We start from the raw sequence: 22928 nt of genomic DNA on the forward strand, positions 1-22928 counted from the left end.
TTTAAATTACCCCAGTATTTTATTTTAGAAATCAATTATTAAACCTTAGAACAACCTATTTCTAATAAATCAGCTAAAAAAATACACCACTTTGGGCGTTATGGTGAAGTAAAGTTTAGTTGCATTTAACAATTTAAAAAAAGTGAAAAACACCCCTTTTTAAATAAATGGTATCTCCCAAAGTATAAAATCAAAAATATAAAAAAAATTATGAAACAGGTACACAATGCATTGTTATTATGCATACACTAATTATTTTTTATAATTAAATGAGCAAAACAAAAATATCGTTCATCAAAGTAGTACCAATATCCATTTTAAAAAACCTTAAAAAAGGACAAAATTTGTCAAAAACACAAATTTGGCCGTTGCCATGAAAATATATGTGTGAAATAAAAAATACTTCATATTTGATTTCTCTTAACACATATATAGCCATGTGCAAAATTTGAAAGAAATCCATTTTTTTGAGTCTGCCACTATTTTTGATATTTCTTTGATTCTTACAGACAATGGCTCTTAATTATCATACGTACCTATGACGTCATAAAGTAGTTGTGACGTCATATATTATGCTCCATCTGCATTCAAAGTTTCGATTCCATTTCCTGACATTTTTTTGCCAAGGAAGTTAAATGACTGCTTGTTTAAATTTAAATACTGTAATCATACGAAATCATAAAGTTACTGCGAACATGATTTTAAACAACAAAATGTATTACTATAGAGAATCGCTGTACAAACTAAACGCGCACACGTAGAGCGTGCATGGAGCGCACAACCAGAGCCGTTCCGAAATTGCTATTTTTGTTGTTTTAAATCAAGTTCGCAGTAACTTTTATAATTTTTTTATTATTTTAACAAAAACCTTTAATCAAATTGATTGTTTTGATATTAAATTCGATAATTAAAGCCTTTTGAACGTTAAACATTTTCAACGCTACATAGGAATAGTTGGACACAAAACACGGCATTCAACGTCGTAACTCTTTATATATATGGCTCTGACTTTTCAGTCTGGAGTACCCCCTCTAACCTTCGGCTTACAGCTCACTGGTCAACACTAACCGATGATGGCAGTGTTACCGGAAAGAGAAAAATACGTTATTTTTCTGTTCTATAGTTCTTTCTTTGCGATCAGCGCAACAACCGACGACAGTGTTACGATGTCTCCAAATAAACCAAAGAAAAATTCACAAAAAAAAAGATTTGAAGCCAATCAAGATGGTACAATACCAAAAAGAGTAGATAAAAGGAAAGGAACCCCAAAAAGAAATCATGACTTTAAGCATTTCGAACAATACCTCACGTTAGAAGATGTTAATGATGGACTGAAAAGAAACACTCTCTTGAAAGGGTTGTTGAGGATTAACCAACGAAGTTATGAGGATGCCTTCATTGACTCACCAGATGGTTATGGAGACATTCATATTCAAGGCATGCACAATCGAAATAGAGCTTTAAATGGTGACGAAGTAGTGGTTCAACTGCTTCCCAAGGAACTTTGGAAGGTTGATATTGAAGCTTATAAAAAGGAAGCTTCAAAGGATGAAAACACGTTGTCTAAAACGTTTCACGATGGCCTAAAAATTGGCAATGATAAGGTTATTGATTCGAAGGATGATGCAGGACAACCTGTAAAAAGATTGGAAGGTGCCCCATGTGAGCCTGCAATTCCAGATAAGTTTTATGAAAAGTTTGGGAAGGTGGTTTATATTTCTGAATTGAATCACAGTAGAGCTGCTGGTGGACATCTCAAGCCCCCTTCTAAGAATGGATTGGATGCTCTTTTTAGTCCCAAGGATTCCCGTATTCCTCGTATGTATATCCCTGTTTCTGAGTGTCCAGATGGATTCATAAATCGTCCTGATGATTTTTCCAAATTTTTATATATAGCAAGAGTTACTAGCTGGGATTGTAACATGGCAATGCCTAAGGGATGTTTGCAGAGAAGTCTTGGTGAAGCAGGAGAAATTGAACCAGAAACCGAGGCAATCTTAATCGAACACGGAGTAGACTTTTCTGAATTTTCAGAAGAGGTTTTAGATTGTCTTCCACGAGATGATAACTGGTGTATACCAGAAGATGAAATAGCAAATCGGAAAGATTTAAGAAACGAGTGTATTTTTACAATTGATCCTGAAACTGCTCGAGACCTTGATGATGCATTGTCTTGTAAACTAACAAGCAATGGCAACTATGAAGTTGGAGTTCATATTGCTGATGTGAGCTACTTTATTCCAGAAAACAGTGCCCTTGATAAAACAGCTACTGAACGAGCTACTAGTGTTTACCTTGTTCAAAAGGTTATCCCAATGCTTCCTAGATTATTATGTGAGAAACTTTGCAGTTTAAACCCATACCAGGATCGCCTAGCATTTTCCTTTATATGGATACTCACACCAGATGGTGAAATTGAAAGTGAATGGTGTGGTCGGACACTTATTCGTTCATGCGTGAAATTAAGCTATAGTCATGCTCAGGATATTATCCAGAATCCAAATAAAATATTTGCAGAGAATGAACTTCCAGCTATTTTAAACAGTTACAAGGCTGAAGACATTAAAAGATGTGTTACAAATTTAAATAAGATTGCTACAAATCTTCGAAGAAAGCGTTTTGATGGAGGTGCTTTACGATTAGATCAGCCAAAACTATCATTCACTTTAGACAAAGAAACTGGTATGCCATCTGGTTATAGTGTTTATCAGCTGAGAGACAGCAACAGACTTGTTGAGGAGTTCATGTTACTAGCTAATATGGCAGCTGCAGTTAGGGTCTACAAACATTATCCAAAACGAGCGATGCTTAGGCGACACACTGAACCAAAAGAGAAAATGCTTGATCAGCTGGTGGCCACCTGTGCTGAGATGGGTCTAAACATTGATGGAACATCTGCAGGATCTTTACAGACATCTTTACAAAGATATGTTGGCGAGGATAAATTTAGCAAATCCCGGTCACAAATCCTAGTTAACCTTTGTTCTAAACCTATGCAGCTTGCAAAATACTTCTGCACTGGTCTGTATGAGGATGAGTATACATACCGACATTATGCGTTAAATGTGCCTTTTTACACACATTTCACATCGCCCATCAGACGCTATGCAGATATTGTTGTTCATCGTTTATTAGCAGCATCTGTTAACGCAACTTCAGACCCAACAACAGACCCGTTAATAATTGAAAAGCAGGCCAAACATTGCAATGAACGAAAGAATGCTTCAAAAAAAGTTCAAGAGATGAGTGCGGAAATATTCCTGGCAGTTTATGTAAAGAGTTGCGCACCATTGGAAGAAGATGGGATGGTAATGGCAGTTCTTGATAGATCAGTGGATGTCCTTATTCCATGTTTAGGTATTGTAAAAAGAGCCTACTGCAATGCACCTGAAGTTTCAGATAAATTGGGTTACAAATATTTTAAGATTGGTAATCGACCTCAATTGGATTTGGTATGGGCTGAAGACACTAACACAAAATTGCCTGTAATGAGGCAAGTACTCACAATATTCTCAGCTGTTAAGGTTATCTTGGTAGCAAGTGACAAAGATTTGAAAATTAATATAGTTTTGAAAAGACCATTGAATGGGGAAGATGAACCCGATAGTCAAAGCACTTAGCTATTATACCACCATATATCATTTTTTTTCAAGAGATCTTTATGTATGCTAATTGTCTAAAGTTTAAATTGAGATAAATTGTATGGTAATAACAGAAATAATTATATACAGTCGTTTAGTTAGGCAACACCAACAAAAACAAAGAGAGAGAAAAAGTAAATTAATTTTAATTTTTTTGTTATTAATGAAATCTGGTTGAAATAACTCTTTTAATTTTAAATTCTATGTCAATATTTTACACTACTTTTAAAAATGTGTTCTTCATGTAATTACTTTCTATGCATGATATATGCAAAATAAAGTTTTAATACTTTATAGTATAGGCCTATATTTTAAACACAAATTGTCAAATTCAAAAACCTTTTAATTAAAAATGTTGCGATGTTTCTTCCAGGCCTTTATACTATATAAATATTTTAAATAAATTGTATCTTATCGTACAAAAGATGTTCATTATTGGAATTTTATGATGAATACGTTTTATGTTTGTTTATGCCTATTTATTGAAATTAATTTTATTATACTGTAGTGTATATTGTACTGTATTTAATATGATCAGTGATATAGCTGAAGGCTGGATGGCAAACTATAATCTTATCGCAGTTCAAAAAGTCATTCTCCAACAAGATGGTGGCTGCAATCGACCAATCAGATATGCCCTACACAATAGGCACTACTATACGCCTGTGTTGAGCCTATCTGCATGAGAACGATAGGCAACGCAGCATGATAAGCATATAAACGTGAACGCATTCTATACGTATACAAAAAGTGCTAGATTGCCAAGAAATTATTCATTCCATTGCGACTAAAAACAATATATTTCATTTTATAAAAACTTCACTGTGCTTTGACAAGAATATGTGTTGTAATTTAATGTGGTCTTAATGTATTATATTGTATTAGATTATTATTTTTTATAATAAATAATGTTTTTGAACACATTTACGGCCGCCATCTTGTTGGTTCCCTCGACTCCTTTGGAATCACTTTTCAATCTGGAGTACGCCCTCTAGCCTTCGGTTTATTACATCTCTCTGAATAATGATAAATGATACTCTATATTGTCGATGGTGGCAGTGTGTTACATGCGTCTAAGATTTATTCACAACATTGAACATTGCCATGTCTTTCCGGAAATAGTGAAAAATACGTTAATTTTCACTGTTTCTGAAAATAAATTTGGAATAGCTTTTGTAAATAATAAAATATAAATACATTTTAAATTCCAACGTTTTAATTGCAATCATTAAAAAATAAAACGGAACTTTTTGTCTGTTGTGAGTTTATTTGTGTAACACTTCTGCTTTTCTGCGCTTGCTGCTGGCCTTGCCTTCTCACATGACCCAAAAACATGGCTGACGATCGTGAACCACCTCCGCTGTTCGAAGATGAAGGACAACTTTTCAAAGACGGTGATAAACAAGAAGAGGAAGATATTTTCAAAGATGCATCGGAAGAGGTATCGCCGATTAAATATATTAAGCAATTTAGCTAGTTTAGCCAACTATTTGGTATGTCTACAATCACTCACACACTGGACACTGACCTGCCCGGGATCGAACGAAGAGGAGCGGGTGTGACCGTGAATTGAGTGTGGTTAGTGTGTGGTGGGTGGGCGTAGGCCTAGCAGCCTAGGCCTTCAGAATTCGATCCAACTCGGCCCTAAACCGTCAAGTCAAGTCGGACCCACGTCAACTCGGCCAAAAACTTAGATAGACTAATAATCAGTCAACTGATTATATAAAAAATAAAATAATTTTTAAACATATTAAACATTTTATTTTACTGTATTAATATATTAATAATATCTATCTAGGATCTAAGCATTTTTCGATTTATTCTGTGAACATCAAACTACAGGGGCGGATTGCAATAATGGTGGGTTAGGATTCTGGCACCGGAACTCAACTGCCCGGCGTTAGGGAATCTGACACGCTATTGCGCATGCCCAGAGTGAAGAGTAATCGGCGCCTCTACTCTACATACAGACTAACAGCAATGGATCATGACATATAGCTCCTCCACGGCGTAAAATAGGGGGTATATTCAGAGCGTCAGGTTGGATGAAAACAACCATCTGCTCGCAGAAGTCGGTGATCGAAAGCGAGGGAACTGTGCCGAATTGCAGTGAAAGCCACGTGCTCGGCTAAGTTGGAGTTCATTGAAAGTTCAACTCTCGACGATACCTGAAGAAGTTTATTATTTTATCTATCACTTACAATGTTGATAATAAATATTAAACTGTGTAACTATTTAAGTATTCAATGTAAATAAATTATTAGGCCTATTAAATGTATATTCTGTAATAATTTAAAAAAAAATGGTACTTGCCTGTGTTAAAAACATCGGCCGCCGAATCCAACTCCTCCCGGTGCCTATTTGGCACAGACAATTAAAATTACGTATTTATTATAATTTAATAATATACTGTATTTTCAATACAACTGTACATTTGAACAATAATTACAGTTATTCTGCAAATTATTTATTACAAACAAAATACATAAGATGAATGTAATTAAACATAGGCCTAATCTACTATCTAGGCTGTAGGCCACATAATTAATACTAAGTAGTAGATTCAGATTTTATTACCACCGTAAAATAAAACAAAAACATACTAGCCCTATTTGGTGTATTGTACAACTTCAAATAAGTTGAAAGCCGAGAGTTCAACGCTTCCTATTTCGCGATCAATTGATGCCGCGAGAGACCGCGTGCTAATTGACAGACCTGGAAACTCTATACGCAACGACTTGTGATACGCCCGACTCTGCATATATATAATATATATATATATAATTAATATATATAATAGAAACACTGTCTTTTGGCCCTTCGAGATAACGTTCCATACCACCGAATTCCGATGCACACATTTTCTAAACAAACACTACACTGGTCTCCTGTAAAACATCGTGGATTTTCGGTGATTTTAAGAGGTTGCCCGTCGGGACATGACATGTTAAGTTTTAATTGCCCGACGTATTTTTTGGGTTGCCGCGGGACGTCGGGCAAGCGATTCTGCGAGCCCTGTATAATATAACAATAATGTGAAGTATTATTAATTGGCGAGTCTATTATAGGTCTATACTGCTCTACAGGCTAGTTAGTACATTTGCCGGCCACACATGCATAAATAAATAAGTGGAATTTGATCATGAATGAAAGGTTAGGCCTACACTCATTAGGCCTACTAGGGGCTGTATTATATGCCCACTACTACTACTACTAGATAGAGAGGAGCCTAGGCTAGAGTAAAGTAGTAGCAACATAAAAATCTACTAATTAGGCCTATATATAATTATTATTCAGCCGTCAGTAGTATAAAAAATGTCTTTCGATTTTGTTCAAATATTTCGTTTACACACACCTCCTTAAGTTGAAATCCACATGTGCAATGTACGGTTGCAGGGTCTCATAAATATTGTTTGTTTTGTTTGTTTATTTTCCACACACAAAATATATAACATAGTATTGTTAATACTAATAAACATCATTTAGGTAAAAGAAAAAACAGACAAACTAGTTAAATGTCTTATATAAACCAAGTCAAGTATAGTGTATGTGGATGGAGACCAAAATAAGTTTGTAAACAAACTTTAAGGCATGGTCACCATTTAAAAAAAATCAGAGTCACAAAGAACAATATGTGATAAAAATGATAATAATAATAAGCACCAAATAAAAAAAATAGAGAAATGCAAAGTCTGGTTTATGCAATATAGATATAAATAAGTTGCAAGTAGATAATAAATTATCATCCAGGTAATTGACTGTACATGATAAAATTAGAAAAAAAAGAAGAAAGAAGTAGAGAATAATACGAAGAAGAAGAAGAACGGGAGACTTACATTGAAACCAGAGAGTTTTTAAGATTTGATTTAAAAATTTTAACATTTGGTAGAGATTTAAGTGATGTATCTAAGGAATTCCATAAATTAGGGCCATTAAAAAAAATAGATTTTTTCCTAAGAAAAGATATATATTTTTCAGATGAAACATTACTTATTGCAAATCTAGTTCTGTGATCATGAATCTCAGATGGTTGCTTAGGAAATATGTGCAGGTAATATGTTATTCTTAAAACGGTACATAAAAGTAAAAGTTTGTAATTTATTTATGTCAAAGACGTTAAGAACATTAAATTTATAAAATAATGGTTTTGTGTGGGCTATACTGCACAGATCCTGAGAGCACGTTTTTGAAGTTTAAATATATTATCAATATGTGTTGTTTCAGGACCTGTCCAGGGAACACAAGTATACAAATTTGTCAATTGTAGTAGCCCATGCGATATTACAATAATTAATATAAGGTAAGACTAAAGTATTATATAACGATAAAAGAATGTGTTGGGAAAAAACGCCAATGTTTCTAGAAATAATATTAGACATTTAGTTAAGGTGACGTTGCCATGTCAATTTAGAGTCTATCGTAACTCCTAGAAATTTAGTATTATTTACTTGATTAATAATGTTATCAATTTTAATAACAAAAGAATCAGTATTTTTTATTTTATGATTGAAAAGAATAAAGTTAGTTTTAGAAATATTAAGAGACAGTTTATTTGATTTGAACCAATCAGAGACCTTGATTAATTCAGTGTTAATAATTACGTTTTTATTTGAATAAAAAATGTTGGTGTCATCTGCAAAAAGAACAAAATTTAACAAAAAAGAAGAGTTGGGAAGATCATTAACGTAAATTTAAAATAATAGAGGGCCGAGTATAGACCCCTGGGGGACGCCGCATTTAATTTGGGAGAAATGTGAATTATAAGAGTTAAATGAAATAAATTGATGCCTATTGGCAAGGTAGCTACTAAATAAATTTAGAGCAAGACCTCTGATACCGTATCGTTCAAGTTTGCTTAAAAGAATATCATGGTCAATAGTATCAAAGGCCTTGCTCAAATCAAGAAAGATGCCAGCCGTAAAGTGATTAGTGCTTATAGCTTTGGTGATTTGATCATATATATCGATAAGTGCAAAATCAGTAGAATAAGAATTTCTGAAACCATACTGACGATTATAAATAATATTGTGTTTAGATAGATAATTAAATAACTTATTATAGATGAGAGGCTCAAGAATCTTGGAAAAACAGGTTAATAAAGAAATAGGCCTATAATTAGTAAACAAATGAGGGTCACCCTTTTTATAGCAATTTTAAGAAGATCAGGAAATATCCCATGTGAAAAGCATAGGTTGAAAATGTGGGATAGTGGTTTCGAAATTAGATTACAAATAGATTTGACAACATTATTTGAGATGTCATCACAGCCTGGACTCTTGTTGTTCTTTAGACCTTTATAATGTTAATAATTTCATTTTCTGAGGTCGGAGAGAGAAAAAAAGAATTAATTAGAGGTGCATTAAGATAAGATGAAAATTGGTTTAAGGGTTCATTAATAGTCTTTGCTAGATTAGGTCCGATGTTCACAAAATAATCGTTAAAGTTGTTAGCAATGTCATGTGGACTTGTAATTTTGGTTCCTTTGTGAAGAATCGGGCCTTTTGTAGTCTCTCGACTATATATATTATATGCTAACCATTGTTAATGTTATGCTAAAATATGGTCAATAAATGTTTCTTGAATTGAAAAAAAAAGAAAAAATGATGGGGGACATTTTCGTTTGTTACGACCTAAAACAGTATTAATGGTTTGCCAGGTCTTATGTATATTATCTCTATACAAGTTAAATTTATCATTGAAATGTTGTTTAGGAGAAACTTTTAATAAATTAGTTAATTTGTTTCTATATTTAATGTATTTATCTTTGTCTAATTGCTTTTTGGATTTAATATACTTTTTGTAAAATTTGTTTCTTATATCTATAGATTTAATAATGCCTGAAGTTATCCATGGTGTTTTTTTCCTTACGAATGTTTCGTTTAGATCTAATATGTTTAATGTGAGTATCATATATTTTAGAAAATTTGTTTAAAAATAAATTATATGCATCATTGGGATTATTGGTGTTGTAAACATCAGACCAATCAGTGGAAAGAAGATTATTAGAAAGAGATGAAATATTACGGTCATTAATTTAAAAAAAAAAAATATGTTTCAAAGTATTATTTGGTTGAAAAAGAACAGAGGAATGAATAATAGAATAAACAGGAAAATGATCTGAAATATCGGAATACAATATTCCAGGTGAAATTTTGTCTTGAATATTATTAGTAAAAATGTTATCGATAAGGGTAGCGGTTTTGGTTGTTATTCTAGTGGGTCTGTGTACTAAAGGATACAAATTAAATTTAAACATATTACTTAAAAACTCGAAGGATTGTTTATGAGTGTTACATTTCAGCAAATCAATATTAAAGTCTCCAACAATATAAGTCGTTTTGTCTTCGTTGTTTATTGTATCTAGAAGTAATGTAATGGAATGATTGAAAGAAACTAAAGATAATTCAGGTAAACGATAAATTACACCTAAAATAATATTCTTATCATCATCCCTTTTATGTAGTAAATCGCCTGTTGTTATTGGTTGTTAGAAAAGTCATTTAATGATTGATAGCACTTTCTCGCACGATTTTTACCCACATGTTATTTTGTCTATAGCTTATCTATTTGCGATAGCTTTTATTTATTTTGTACACACAAATAATGCCCTCAACGTTGGTAACTAAGGTTTTCTATCGGGCTTAGCTTAGACCGCGATATTGCAATCAACTTTGCTGAGAGGCTTAGCTAAGACTTTCGCGAGGGGCTTGGCGAAGACAAAGTCCAGGGAGCACTTGCCAGTTCTTCTGCTATGACGTTATCCAAATTCCTTCACTTGCACTGATGAAACTGATGAAGGGCTGTTGTTGGCCGAAAGCTCTGCTATTTTTCTGGCTGTTTTACTTTATCGTTTTGATTTAGCTTTTAGACATTTTTTCAGTAATTTGCCTTTGGATTAATAATAATAATTAATATTAATATATATAAAATTAAATACTACTCGAAAAACGACCGGATGTGTTTATATTGAATTTTTATTTTGTCTATTGTATAGGCCTAACCGTAATAATCCTGCCATTTTAATTTACCTATTAGCACATTTTTTGTTATCCATACTTTATTGGGGCCGAGTTGACCGATTAGTTTTTGGCTGAGTTGACGTGGGGTCGACTTGACGTGGGGCCGACTTGACTTTGGCTGAGACGGTTAAGGGCCGACTTGACCTGCACCCCTTGTACATTATCAGATCTTTGGTTGGGCAGAGGGCATTATATGCATCATGCTCGGCAAGTCAGTATACTGTTGATATTTATTAAAAACAATGTTGTTGATAGGCCTAAAAAAACACATAAAATAAATTCATTATTATTTAATTATTTATTTAACAAAATATTAACCAAAATTTAAATGAATATTACTTTGTTTTACCGATTTATTTCAGACCAAAAAAGTTGAAGATGATAAACCAAAAGAAACAACAGAGGATGATGACTTGTTTGGAGGTATGTGTGTGATGTTTCTACAGATTAATTTTGAAAGTTTTTGTTCTTTAATCTATATTTTGTTTTGGGCCAGTGTAGGTTTAAAAATGAAAATATTTATAACTACTAATTCTATAGTCCGCTGTACTACTAACATTCAGAATTGAATAAAATTGTATAAAAGTTGATTACAATTTTAATTTCACGTCCTCTTCACGCTACTCTCCTCCTTTCTCGATCTGCCACTGGATAAAAAAAAATATGTTGCACTAGCGTAAAAAGAGCAGAGGTTTTGCATACTCGCAGTTCCTCCTTGTGAAGTGAGTTTTTTTACCAGGCTAATTTATACTAAAGCAACTTTAAAAGTATGTTTCAATTAAACCTATGGTCAACTACCAAATAAATTGTTTTTAAGAAAAAAAGTGTGTTGCATTTCAGAAGGGACTAATGAGATTTCATTAAATGATGAGCCTGCTGATGAGAGTGAGCCTGCAAATCTTGATGCGGAGCAAATAGATAAAAAAGATGAGGATGAAGACGAACCAGTGGTTGATTCACTTCCATCTTCTCCTGCAACAGCTACAGGAATTGACGAGGAAGCTGCCGCCTCTGGTGATGCCAAGGAAACAGAAAAGGTAACTTAATGATGGTACAGGTAAAATTCCAAGAGCTTGTTCCTATCCTCATGATGGTCCAAATATATCTGGATATACCTTCTACAAAGCTGTTATACAAAGTGTTCTAATGTTTACCTTAACTTGCTACTATGGTAACACGTATGAATACAATAAAAAGCAATTTGAACGCATAGTTAAAAGAGCTAAGAAATGCATAGATGGAGATAATAATCTGCCTAGTGTTATGGAAATGTATGATAATCAAATGGAACAGAAAAGAATTGCAATTATGAACGATGATACTCATCCACTCCGTACATCCTTCCTGTTCAATCGAACTGGGTGTAGACTAAGAGTACCATCAAGGTTACGGACAGCACGGTACCGACTGTCGTTTTTCCCACAATGCATATTTAGATATAATGACGACAAACACAAATAATTGTATTTTCGAACATCTGTAACACCTGATAGCATTTATCCTCTTATTATTTTTGTATTTTGTAAATCCTGTATCTTGTACAGTATCTTGTATCTTGTACAGTATCTTGTACAGTATCTTGTACAGTATCCTGTATCTTGTACAGTATCTTGTACAGTATCTTGTACAGTATCCTGTATCTTGTACAGTATCTTGTATCTTGTACAGTATCTTGTACAGTATCCTGTATCTTGTACAGTATCTTGTATCTTGATTATAAGTATAATATTTCTGAATGTAGTCAACTACTTTAATGTGAGTCATTAAAGTCGTTTATTTGCATCTTCAAAACTAACTATATATTCAGAATAATAAATGTTAACATTTTTTAGGAACCAGTTGAAGAGGAAGACCAGTTTGAAGAAGATCAGGATAAATTTGATATGGAAATTATAATTACTGATCCACAGAAAGTTGGTAAGAAACAAATGATATTTGGTTGGAAAGTGAACTGATATTGCAACACTTCAATTTACCTTTTAACCAGAAATTATATGACAAATTCAATAATTTTAAATTTGATTCTCTAAAGTCAACAATGTAATAATAACAATTAGATGTAAAAGTGACATTCACAATTTGTGTTAAACAATTAATTTGTGATAGATAGATAGATATAAATGTTATAGATTTTTTTAATTGATTTCCAACATTCATATTCTATTTAACAATTTAATTCTCCAATTTACAGCAATTGTAAATTGTTGTCCAATCTCAAAATCAATGTAGTAGTATTATTTTCAAGTTCTACTTGATTTGATTATTTGCTGTTTCAAAATGTTCATTGCATTACCAGTGTTGATATGAAAATTGTATTAATGTTGTTTTGCTTTACAGGGGATGGTATGATGGGTTCATATATGGCCTATAAAGTCAAAACAAAGGTAATTTCTCTTCTCATGTAGACCATAATGTTTTAATCTACAATAATGCTGCATATACAAGGCTCGATATTTCACTAGTCCGGCGTACATTGTCTAGTTAAAACTGCTTCGGGTTAGTCAACCTGTCTAGTGTGTAAATAATTAGGCCAGAGAGTATTTAGGCTTAGACTTTCAAAATGCATTAAAATACTCTAGGCACTGGTCTAATTTTTATAGAGCACCTTCGCAATCACCTTGCAATCGCACTCTTTAACAAAGGGGAGAAACTGGTCTAGCTCTTCTAGACAGCATCGCGTGTGTGCCTTCCGTATGCAAACACAGTCAATTAACCTTAATTACATTTAAGGTGTAATGTTAATGTTAAAATGATACTTAATAATTTGTTATCAATATTTTTTTGTATTGTTTTCAATTTCTAGGCCTAGCAGCCAGCTTCGCCTAGCTAGGCCTATTATTATAGTAGTACCTTAACTCTAACCCTAGCCATGTTTAGTATGCCTGGTTGGCCAATGGCACCCAGTCAAATTTCTATAAAAAAAAAAAATTACCGCAGTATAGTTTGAGGTCCATGAAGTAGGGGATAGTAGGGTTTGGCAGTCATAATGTTTTATCGGAAATACAAGGAGAGCAATTTAGTGCATTCACTCATTGCTTTTTTCTTACATGATGAACTTTTTTTCTGTGGCACTATTTATAAACTAACTAGAACTTACAGTAATTCAGTTAGTTTTGATTCAGATGTGAGATATTTACCCAGTAAGATTTAGTCAATAAGCGGACTAGTGAAACATCCAACGGACTAGTGTAACATCCAACAGGGCTAGTGAAACTCACATTGAACAAGCCCAGTGGTCTAGCTAGTAAAATTTCAAAAAATCGAGCCCTGATATAGCTAACTATGAATCAAAAATATTTACATTATTTCAACAATTTGCATTCCAAATTACTACAGTCGACTCTCCAATTACCAGACTCTCTAAAAATCAGAAATTCTCCCAAAACTAATACATATCTTTACCTTATCTTTTTAGCTTTGAAATTCTAAGCAAAACGTTCAAATTATAATTTTTTTGTTTGTCAGACATCAAATCCAGCTTTTAAGAAATCTGAGATGAGTGTAATGCGACGTTTTAGTGACTTTCTTGGACTCTATCAAAAACTGTCATCAAAACATGCTACTAAGGGTGTCATAGTTCCCCCTGCCCCTGAGAAAAGTGTTGTTGGTAAGTCACTTTCCTACACATAGTAGTATAGATGTCTAGCTGGTTGTCATTGTAATATAACTATTTAATAAAAATTTCATAAGGCCATCTGTTATTGTTAACATATCTATTTTAAATAATTATTTTTTATAGCAGTTATCATTATTAATGTAGTGTAACTTTCTGGAATAATTAAATATTACCCGCACTATCTTTATATTTTTTTCTAAATGTATTTTTAATATTATTTTTTAATTTCTTACTATTTTGTCTACATTACAATACATTAAGTTTTTTTTCAAGCATCAAGTATAAATTTACTACTTAACCAAATACCAATCATTACATTCATGACAAATCAATTTAATGCAGTAAAGTTGTCATTCAAAAAAAACCCCATTAAAACTATTTATACACATTTGTTTGCAGGTATGACTAAAGTTAAGATGGCAAAGACACAAGAGGAGACAACCTCAATGGACTTTATAGAGAAACGAAGAGCTGCATTGGCACGCTTCCTCAATAGAACTGCTCACCACCCAAAACTCTGTACTGATATTGACTTTGTAGAATTTCTGGAGAAGGATGACGTAAGTTTACTGTAGCTTTTAGAACAATGATTATCAACATTTTTTGGAAATTGCACAACAATGTTATTGAAATGTCAGCATTATCTTATTGTTTGTTCAAGACCAAAGCTTGTCGCCTTGCTTGTGTCCGTAGGTATTTGCCTTTCTCCACTTAGGTGTAAATGGGTACTGGTAGGATAAAAAACAATTGCGCTGATTATTAACTGCATAATTATGGGACCTGTCCAATGACTGCATAACCATTAATGTTGCTTATTTTCTTGTAATTTTGGTGTTATTTTTAGTTGCCAAAAGCTACCAATACACAAGCTTTGAGTGGAGCTGGTGTAATGAGGGTTTTCAACAAAGTAGCAGATGCTGCATCTAAGGCTACATCTAAGATGACAGAGTCTGATCAGGTGTGAATCAATTACTTATTTTAGCAAAGATGATCCAGAATTGTAAAACTGTGGTCCCAAGTATACATCTCGCTCGTGTGAACTTTAAAAAAACCCAGTGCATCTTCCAGAAGAGTAGGGAGTTACCCTGGTGTACTGATCTATCTCCGTCCCTGTTGTTGACAAACGAAAGGGACCCTTGAGGAGATGGAAGCTTTTGCTGTGTAACATCTAGTCCACAGCATTTTTAGACTGTACAAAAGTATGAATCCATTATCTATAATGATTATCATTGTTTTTAAAGTGGTTTGAAGAAAAACAAAATCAAGTTGATAGTTTAGAACAGCATCTTAAGAAACTTCATGGTAGTGTTGAAAATATGGTGCTGCACAGAAAAGGTATGTTGCTGAAGAATTGTAGGTATGTAGCTAGAGAATTGTAGGTATGTAGCTAGAGAATTGTAGGTATGTAGCTAGAGAATTGTAGGTATGTAGCTAGAGAATTGTAGGTATAATTTATATATAGATGTAGCTAGAGAATTGTAGGTATGTAGCTAGAGAATTGTAGGTATGTAGCTAGAGAATTGTAGGTATGTAGCTAGAGAATTGTAGGTATGTAGCTAGAGAATTGTAGGTATGTAGCTAGAGAATTGTAGGTATGTTGCTAGAGAATTGTAGGTATGTAGCTAGAGAATTGTAGGTATGTAGCTAGAGAATTGTAGGTATGTAGCTAGAGAATTGTAGGTATGTAGCTAGAGAATTGTAGGTATGTAGCTAGAGAATTGTAGGTATGTTGCTAGAGAATTGTAGGTATGTAGCTAGAGAATTGTAGGTATGTAGCTAGAGAATTGTAGGTATGTAGCTAGAGAATTGTAGGTATGTTGCTAGAGAATTGTAGGTATGCAGGGGAAAATTTCATTTTAAAATTTTGTTTAGCAATATTGCTAATCAAACTGATTTTTGAGTCGAGAAACATAGTTTTGTATTGTATTTTTTGCTACACAATTTTAAAAATGTGTAGCAAAAAGGTTTTGTATAGCTTTTTGCTATGCTACACTGGCGAAATTATTCCCTGGTATGTTGCTAGAGAATTGTAGGTATGTTGCTGGAGAATTGTAGGTATGTAGCTAGAGAATTGTAGGTATGTAGCTAGAGAATTGTAGGTATGTTGCTAGAGAATTGTAGGTATGTTGCTAGAGAATTGTAGGTATGAAGCTAGAGAATTGTAGGTATGTAGCTAGAGAATTGTAGGTATGTAGCTAGAGAATTGTAGGTATGTAGCTAGAGAATTGTGGGTATGTAGCTAGAGAATTGTGGGTATGTAGCTAGAGAAGTTAAGGGTGGTGTGGGGGAAGAGTTAAGAAGGTGTGTTCTGTTTTGAAAATAGGCTGGATAGAAGGCCTTAAAATATATTAGAGTGGGTAGAAAACTTTATTAAAGGTAAGTGTTCCCACACACTTCTGCCCAGCACAGGTACATCATTGGGTTTGATACTTTCAAAAATTTGGTACAGTATGGCTCATATTATAATTGTGATGTACATGGTTTAAAGGTGACCTGAAGTGAAAATAAAACTAATCTGAATATGTACTTATCATGTTGGACATATTGACTATTGTTATGCGCCCATATTTTTATTTTATTTTCACTAATTAACAAAGAAAATAAAAGTTGACTGATAGAGAGCGTTATGTGAAGTAATCAAAGGTCCACAGCAATGTTTACATGCTGAAGGTTGCGATGACTGCAGGCCAGCCACAAGTAGTGTTCTTATTTGAGCCTGGACAAACATTTATAAGTGATTAAGAGGAATTAAGTGGCGATGATAGTAGCCTAATTGATAACTAGATTTGAACTTGTCACTATGGACGTGTTACAAACAAAACAAAACAGAGTATGATTAAAGACGTTTTTGACTAGCCACTCTGCATGCCTGATGGGCTAGTGTTTCATAATCAGGACAGAATCCAAATACTGTACTCTTTAAGTTAATCATTGTAAACAAATGTTAACCAACATTTGTAAAACCCATTGTCAATTATCTTTATTATAGATCTTGGTCTGGCAACAGGACAGTTTGCAAAAAGTGCAGCAATGTTGGGTAATTCTGAAGAACACACAGCACTTTCAAGAGCAATATCACAACTCGCTGAAACAGAGGAAAGGATCGATGCCCTTCATATGGAACAGGCCAATACAGACTTTTTTGTTTTTTCTGAGCTATTGAAGGATTACGTTGGTCTTATTGGGGCGGTTAAAGTAAGCAGTTTAAATTTTGTTTCTAAAGTGTTTTGTGTGAATGGCTGTAAAACATTATTTACTGTCCGTATTAATGAATAAGAAAATATATCTCCACCTATTCTTCCTTTTTTTGGTTTATTTTATTGTTGAATGAAAAACAAAATGTATTGAAACCTTTCCACTTTTGTTCCTTGTCTTCAGTGTTAATTTTAATATACAAAATATTAATCTATTCTTAATTGGAATTGTATTTGTAACATTCATATTTTGTCTAACTGTCTAAAACCAAAAGCTCTCTATTATGTTTTGTCACCAGCTTACTTTCCGTGAACGCGAGAAGTGTTTTCACGTGTGGCAGAATGCTCAAGCAATGTTAGCAAAGAAACGTGAAATGGAGGCTAAACTACAATCAGCAGGAAAACCAGACAAACTAGCACAAGTTAAGCAGGAAATTAAAGAGGTAAGTAAAGCTCTGTCTACACTATCAAACTTTATGTGACAAAAGAGAATGGCGCCCAGAGAATTTATTCATGTGAAAAGGTTTGATGGGCTGATTATGTAGATATATAGCTAATATTCAATAATCAGTATGGCTGCCGGGTCCTATCCTGTAAATGTTCCCTGGGACACCAAATAAGGGGGGTAAAAAATGGATTTAATCATGTGAAAAGCTACATGGATAAAAGTTGTTGGACATCGTCCCCATATGTGTATACAATGTTAAAACAGCAATGACAGCAACTCTATCCTGTATGTTGCCCCATGTGACCACTCAAAAATGGTGTTATTCATGTCAAGAGCCACACGGCTAATTCCTTTTGCATTGTAACTGTCACACATTGGAGTGCACAAAAATACCATTGACGGCAACTTTATCCTGTAAATTGCCCCAGACAGTAGCCCAAAAATGCTTGTTGGATCATACAAGATTTAATCATGCGAAGAGCCACACAGCTAATTTCTTTTGCATTGTAACTGTTACACATTGGGATGCACAAAAATACCATTGACACCAACTTTATCCTGTAAGTTGCCCCAGACAGTAGCCTAAAAAAAAGGATATTCCAAACACTGCCAACTGTGACAAGTTGGACGTCACATTAGCGCCCGTTGGAAAATACAATAACAAAGCTATAAAACCTACACTAATTAACTATTTATACAATAATTTAAAGGCCAGGTGCGGGCAAAAAATTTCTATTGATCATACATTCCAATAATTATCGATCTATAGTTTCCCCTATGTTTCATAATTTTTGGGATTTTATTTGTGTTACACGAGCTTGTTGAAAATAAGCACTTTCTTATCAGTGGGGGGATAGTTCAAATTACACAGTAAAATCTCTATTCTTTTGTGCATAAATTTTGTAAATAGAGAGGCATTTTAAAAAGCTATGAAAAATAAACGGTGTGGTCAAAAATTTTATCAGATAACTAAATATAGGTAATATAACTTGAATATTACATTTCTGGTATTTTTATTCAACTTCAGCTTTTTATTTTCATGCTATAGCAAAAATTATCCACCGTATATCCACCATCTTTTTTCACCTTCTAGGGAGTCACCAGACATGTTATTACATTAGGTTAACTACCTAACTACTGAAAAAAAGTCTTCCTGGTTTTTATGGAAGAATTTTGCCAAATTTTGTATTTGGCCATATTAAGGGAAATTCATGTTTTTTCGTCTTGATTTCTGTTACAAATATTTGATTTATGTACAAGTAACCAAATATTATATTTAAAATTCATGCCTGTACCTGAGCTTTAAGTATAGTTTACAATAAATTGTATAATAAAATACAAACATATAAAGAAACCCAAATAAAATCTAAATATTTACAGATATGCGTTTAAAAATGTACAAATAAAAATGGCCTTCTATAAAATAAAGTGCACCCTCACTCGTCGTACTTCTAGCGGACTTGTATGGATATGGTTATAATATAAGGTATTAATAATAATTAAACAAAACCCGATGGGGTTTGTTAGTTATTGCCTTTTTTTTTACGCAAAAGGCAGAATATTATATTTTTACAAATTTATTTCTAGTTTTTATAATGGAAAAGAAGGATTTTATATATTTAAACACATTACAGCCTCTAATATACCTATTATCATGATGGATTATTTATACTTTATAGTGCATTATATCGGACGCGTAATGATCTCCTAGTTATCTGGTTTTATTCTGGATATTCTCCATGACGATTCTTTAAGTTTGAAATAGTCTTCCAGAATTCAGAGTATTCTAAAGTTAAAGTATTTCCTGTTTTTCCATTCAGAGTATTCACTAAATAAAACAGAGTGAGATTGTTGGAGTATGATGTAAGATTCACGAGAAACGACATCATACCCAATTCTCCTATTAAATACATTCTAATATAAAGTTTTTTGGTGGAGAGTAGTCCTACAATGATAATTATTATTGGAAATTTTATACACAAAAGCATCTCATAAATGATCGGTTCACCTCCACAGCCTGAAAGTTCTCATTTGGGACGAGAAAGTAAAGCCCAGAACAAAAGTTTTATATGCATTTTCAAATAGACTATTGTTTGTTATCCGAGTACAACTGATGTTGTTTATGTAAACAAATTAATCTGAATTTTTTTATTGGGATACCTACTTTCAGAGAGACAATATATCTTTCAGAGAAAAATCAGTTTAAGCTAGTAAATCATTTATGAGCTCCTTTTGTGTAAAATAATAAAACAGTCTTCTCTTGAAAATTAGAATACTATCTGTCAGACGTCTTCGAACTTATATAAAGAATCTTCGGGGTAGGATTAAATTTTCTAAAACACAAAATTGTCCCGCATATCATACGATATGGATGCCAATAGACAATTCAAAGATAATTAAACAAAATAAAAATAAAACCAGATAACTAGGAGATCATTACGTGTTAGCAGATATACAATATGCACATCCATCATGATGGTATACTGGATGGAAATAATTAGAAAAATATATTCTTCCACTTGCATTTAAAAAAAAAAGGCAATAACTAACATACCGCATCAGGTTTCGTATTATAATCTTATATTCATTGAGGTACAGTTAAAATTGACAAGTTTGATAAAATTATGACATGTGAGGGCGCACTTTATTATATGTAAGGCCTTTTGTATTTGAATATTATTAAATATTTTAGTTTATACTTGGGTTTTCTTTATATTTTAGATATTTTATTATATAATTTATTGTAAACTATTCCTCAATTATTGTATAAACTGTTAATTTTGTAGGTTTTATTTGTTAATGTAATTTTCAACGGACGCTAACAGCGTCTCATAATTTCAGTCACGCTTCGTTGCATTCGCTGTACACAATAATACGACACGGCGGTTATAAATTGGGTATAAAAGTCTATTTTTCTCGTAAAAAGTTTTGCAAGACGCAACATCAAGAAATGTTATTACCAATATACCTATGGATGACATTTTTTAGGGTACGTTCTTATACCATGGTGAGGCTGATTTTTTACCAGACTAGATGGTATACAAATATTTGAATGGGGAGAATATAGAACTTTTATCATGCAAGAGAACTAAATTTGAATTCTCAATGAATGCAATAAATAAACTGCTGTTTATATGTAATTTATTTATGTTCTTCGTGTTTAGTGGGAAGAAAAAGTTGAAAAAGGACAAGAGGAATTTGAGAAAATATCAAAAGCTATCAGAAAAGAAGTTAGCAGGTTTGAAGTAAGTAAAATACATTTATCAATATTATTTATGTAAACTTTTTTTTGCTAAAGCTTCTTTTTCTTAATATGTAGTATATAATAATAAAACTCTGATAAATTACTGTTTGATACTTGTACTGAATTAAGGTTGTAAACTGGAGTCACAAGACAATGTATGAATAACTTACTATTTTCAAAATTTATCATTTCTTTAGCATAACCGTGTACGTGATTTCCGTGAAGTTGTAATTAAGTATCTGGAAGCTCTAATGGATCATCAACAACAGGTAATTGTTATTTCCCTCCAATTAAAAGACTTACTGATTAAAGATCCATCCAATTAACTACCATAATAAAAAATGTATCAAATTTGTATTTCACAGCTCATTAAAGAATGGGAGAACTTTTTGCCAGAAGCCAAAGCGATTGCATAAATTGATGTTACACCCTCTGTTGAAAGTGTGTATTGTACATCTGGTGATGTTACACCCCCTGTTGGAATTAATATTTTGTGTGTATTGCCAATGTAGCGCCATTTAAAGCATAATCATGGATTCCCAATTTATTTTAATTATTTTGTATTATTGGAAGAATGCTTTTTTATATAGGATATAAAACTATATTAATAATTGTAATATCAGAATGTTTATTTTATGTATATGGTTTATTTAGGCCAATTGTATAATACAATTTATTGTACTAAAAAGCAATTGAAATAGTACTTATTTAGCAACTATTATGTAACATGTTTTATACACTATTATATTCACATAATTGGATCAATAGAACTCACTGTGCTTATTTTATATATATCAAAAATGAGTTATATAATGTTATGAATAATTATTGATTCATTCCATTTTTTTGTTATTTTCTGTATAAATCATTTGATGATATTGTACTTCGAAATGTGCGCCTTCCAAACTCTACATAAATACTGTACCAAAATGAATTAGTAAAGAAGATAATGATAATATACACCAATAATTTACAAATTGTCAATAAACAAACTTTTTTGTTGAGAGCAGTTTTAATATCCTCTTTAATATTCATTGTTACATTACCAGAGGAAAAGAGAATGTCCTTCATTGTGGTAATTGCCAGCCAGAATCTTGTAATGTATTACTAATAAAAACAAGTGTAAGAAAAAAAAAAAGCAATTCATGTTATGCAAGATATATTTTGCACATAATATTATGAGAATGGTTGTTTTCTTGAGCTGATATGGCCTCTTAACAAAAACAAATTTCAACTGTTTATCTTTTATGTTTTGTTTGTGCATAGTAAGTAGCTTTATAGCTCGTAATTTGTTTTATGTAAAACTCCATTTTGTTTGATTTAACAACAAAGGATTTTGAAATTATAAAAGGTCTTTGACTTCATGGCATAAACAAATATATGTGTATTGCATCGAGGGACATATAGGCCTCAATGTTAAGCAAATTTATAGTATTTTTGATTGCATAAGTGTAGTAACATATAATATATCTGTTATTGTCACAAGGAAAATTAAAGTAAAAGTATTTCTCATCAAACTAATTGTGAATTACTGTACCTTCTTTTTTTTACACTATTTACAAAATTGCATAAAATACTACAAACAAAATCCTTTTACAATACATTGATTATATTGATATAACTAAAAATAAATTGCTCACTAGAGTAAAACTTTATTTTATTGCAAGTAACTTTAGTATGCCTATAATGATGAATATTCATTTGATACGCAACACCTGGTTTAAAAGATGCAGGTGCATTTGCATGAATAAAGATTTAACTAATTG

General features: G+C 32.6%; 2 protein-coding genes across 2 annotated transcripts; both read left to right on the forward strand.

Moving 5' to 3' along the window:
* The first annotated feature begins 1145 nt into the window (after positions 1-1145).
* Positions 1146-3763, forward strand: LOC144853799 (DIS3-like exonuclease 2). Its single transcript, XM_078711635.1, has one exon. It carries the CDS (start codon positions 1167-1169, stop codon positions 3618-3620), a length of 2454 nt encoding a protein of 817 aa, XP_078567761.1. The 5' UTR covers positions 1146-1166; the 3' UTR covers positions 3621-3763.
* Positions 3764-4944: 1181 nt separating this feature from the next.
* LOC144853816 (sorting nexin-2-like) lies at positions 4945-22683 on the forward strand. Its single transcript, XM_078711663.1, has 14 exons — positions 4945-5082; positions 11023-11083; positions 11501-11697; positions 12493-12577; positions 12998-13044; positions 14126-14267; positions 14676-14836; positions 15121-15234; positions 15518-15611; positions 17266-17471; positions 17770-17913; positions 21083-21163; positions 21360-21431; positions 21528-22683. Exons 1-14 carry the CDS (start codon positions 4975-4977, stop codon positions 21576-21578), a joined length of 1563 nt encoding a protein of 520 aa, XP_078567789.1. The 5' UTR covers positions 4945-4974; the 3' UTR covers positions 21579-22683.
* Positions 22684-22928: the final 245 nt, after the last annotated feature.

Source organism: Antedon bifida, chromosome 10 (assembly GCF_963402885.1).
Source record: "Antedon bifida chromosome 10, ecAntBifi1.1, whole genome shotgun sequence".
In the NCBI taxonomy this organism is placed as follows: Eukaryota; Metazoa; Echinodermata; class Crinoidea; order Comatulida; family Antedonidae; genus Antedon; species Antedon bifida.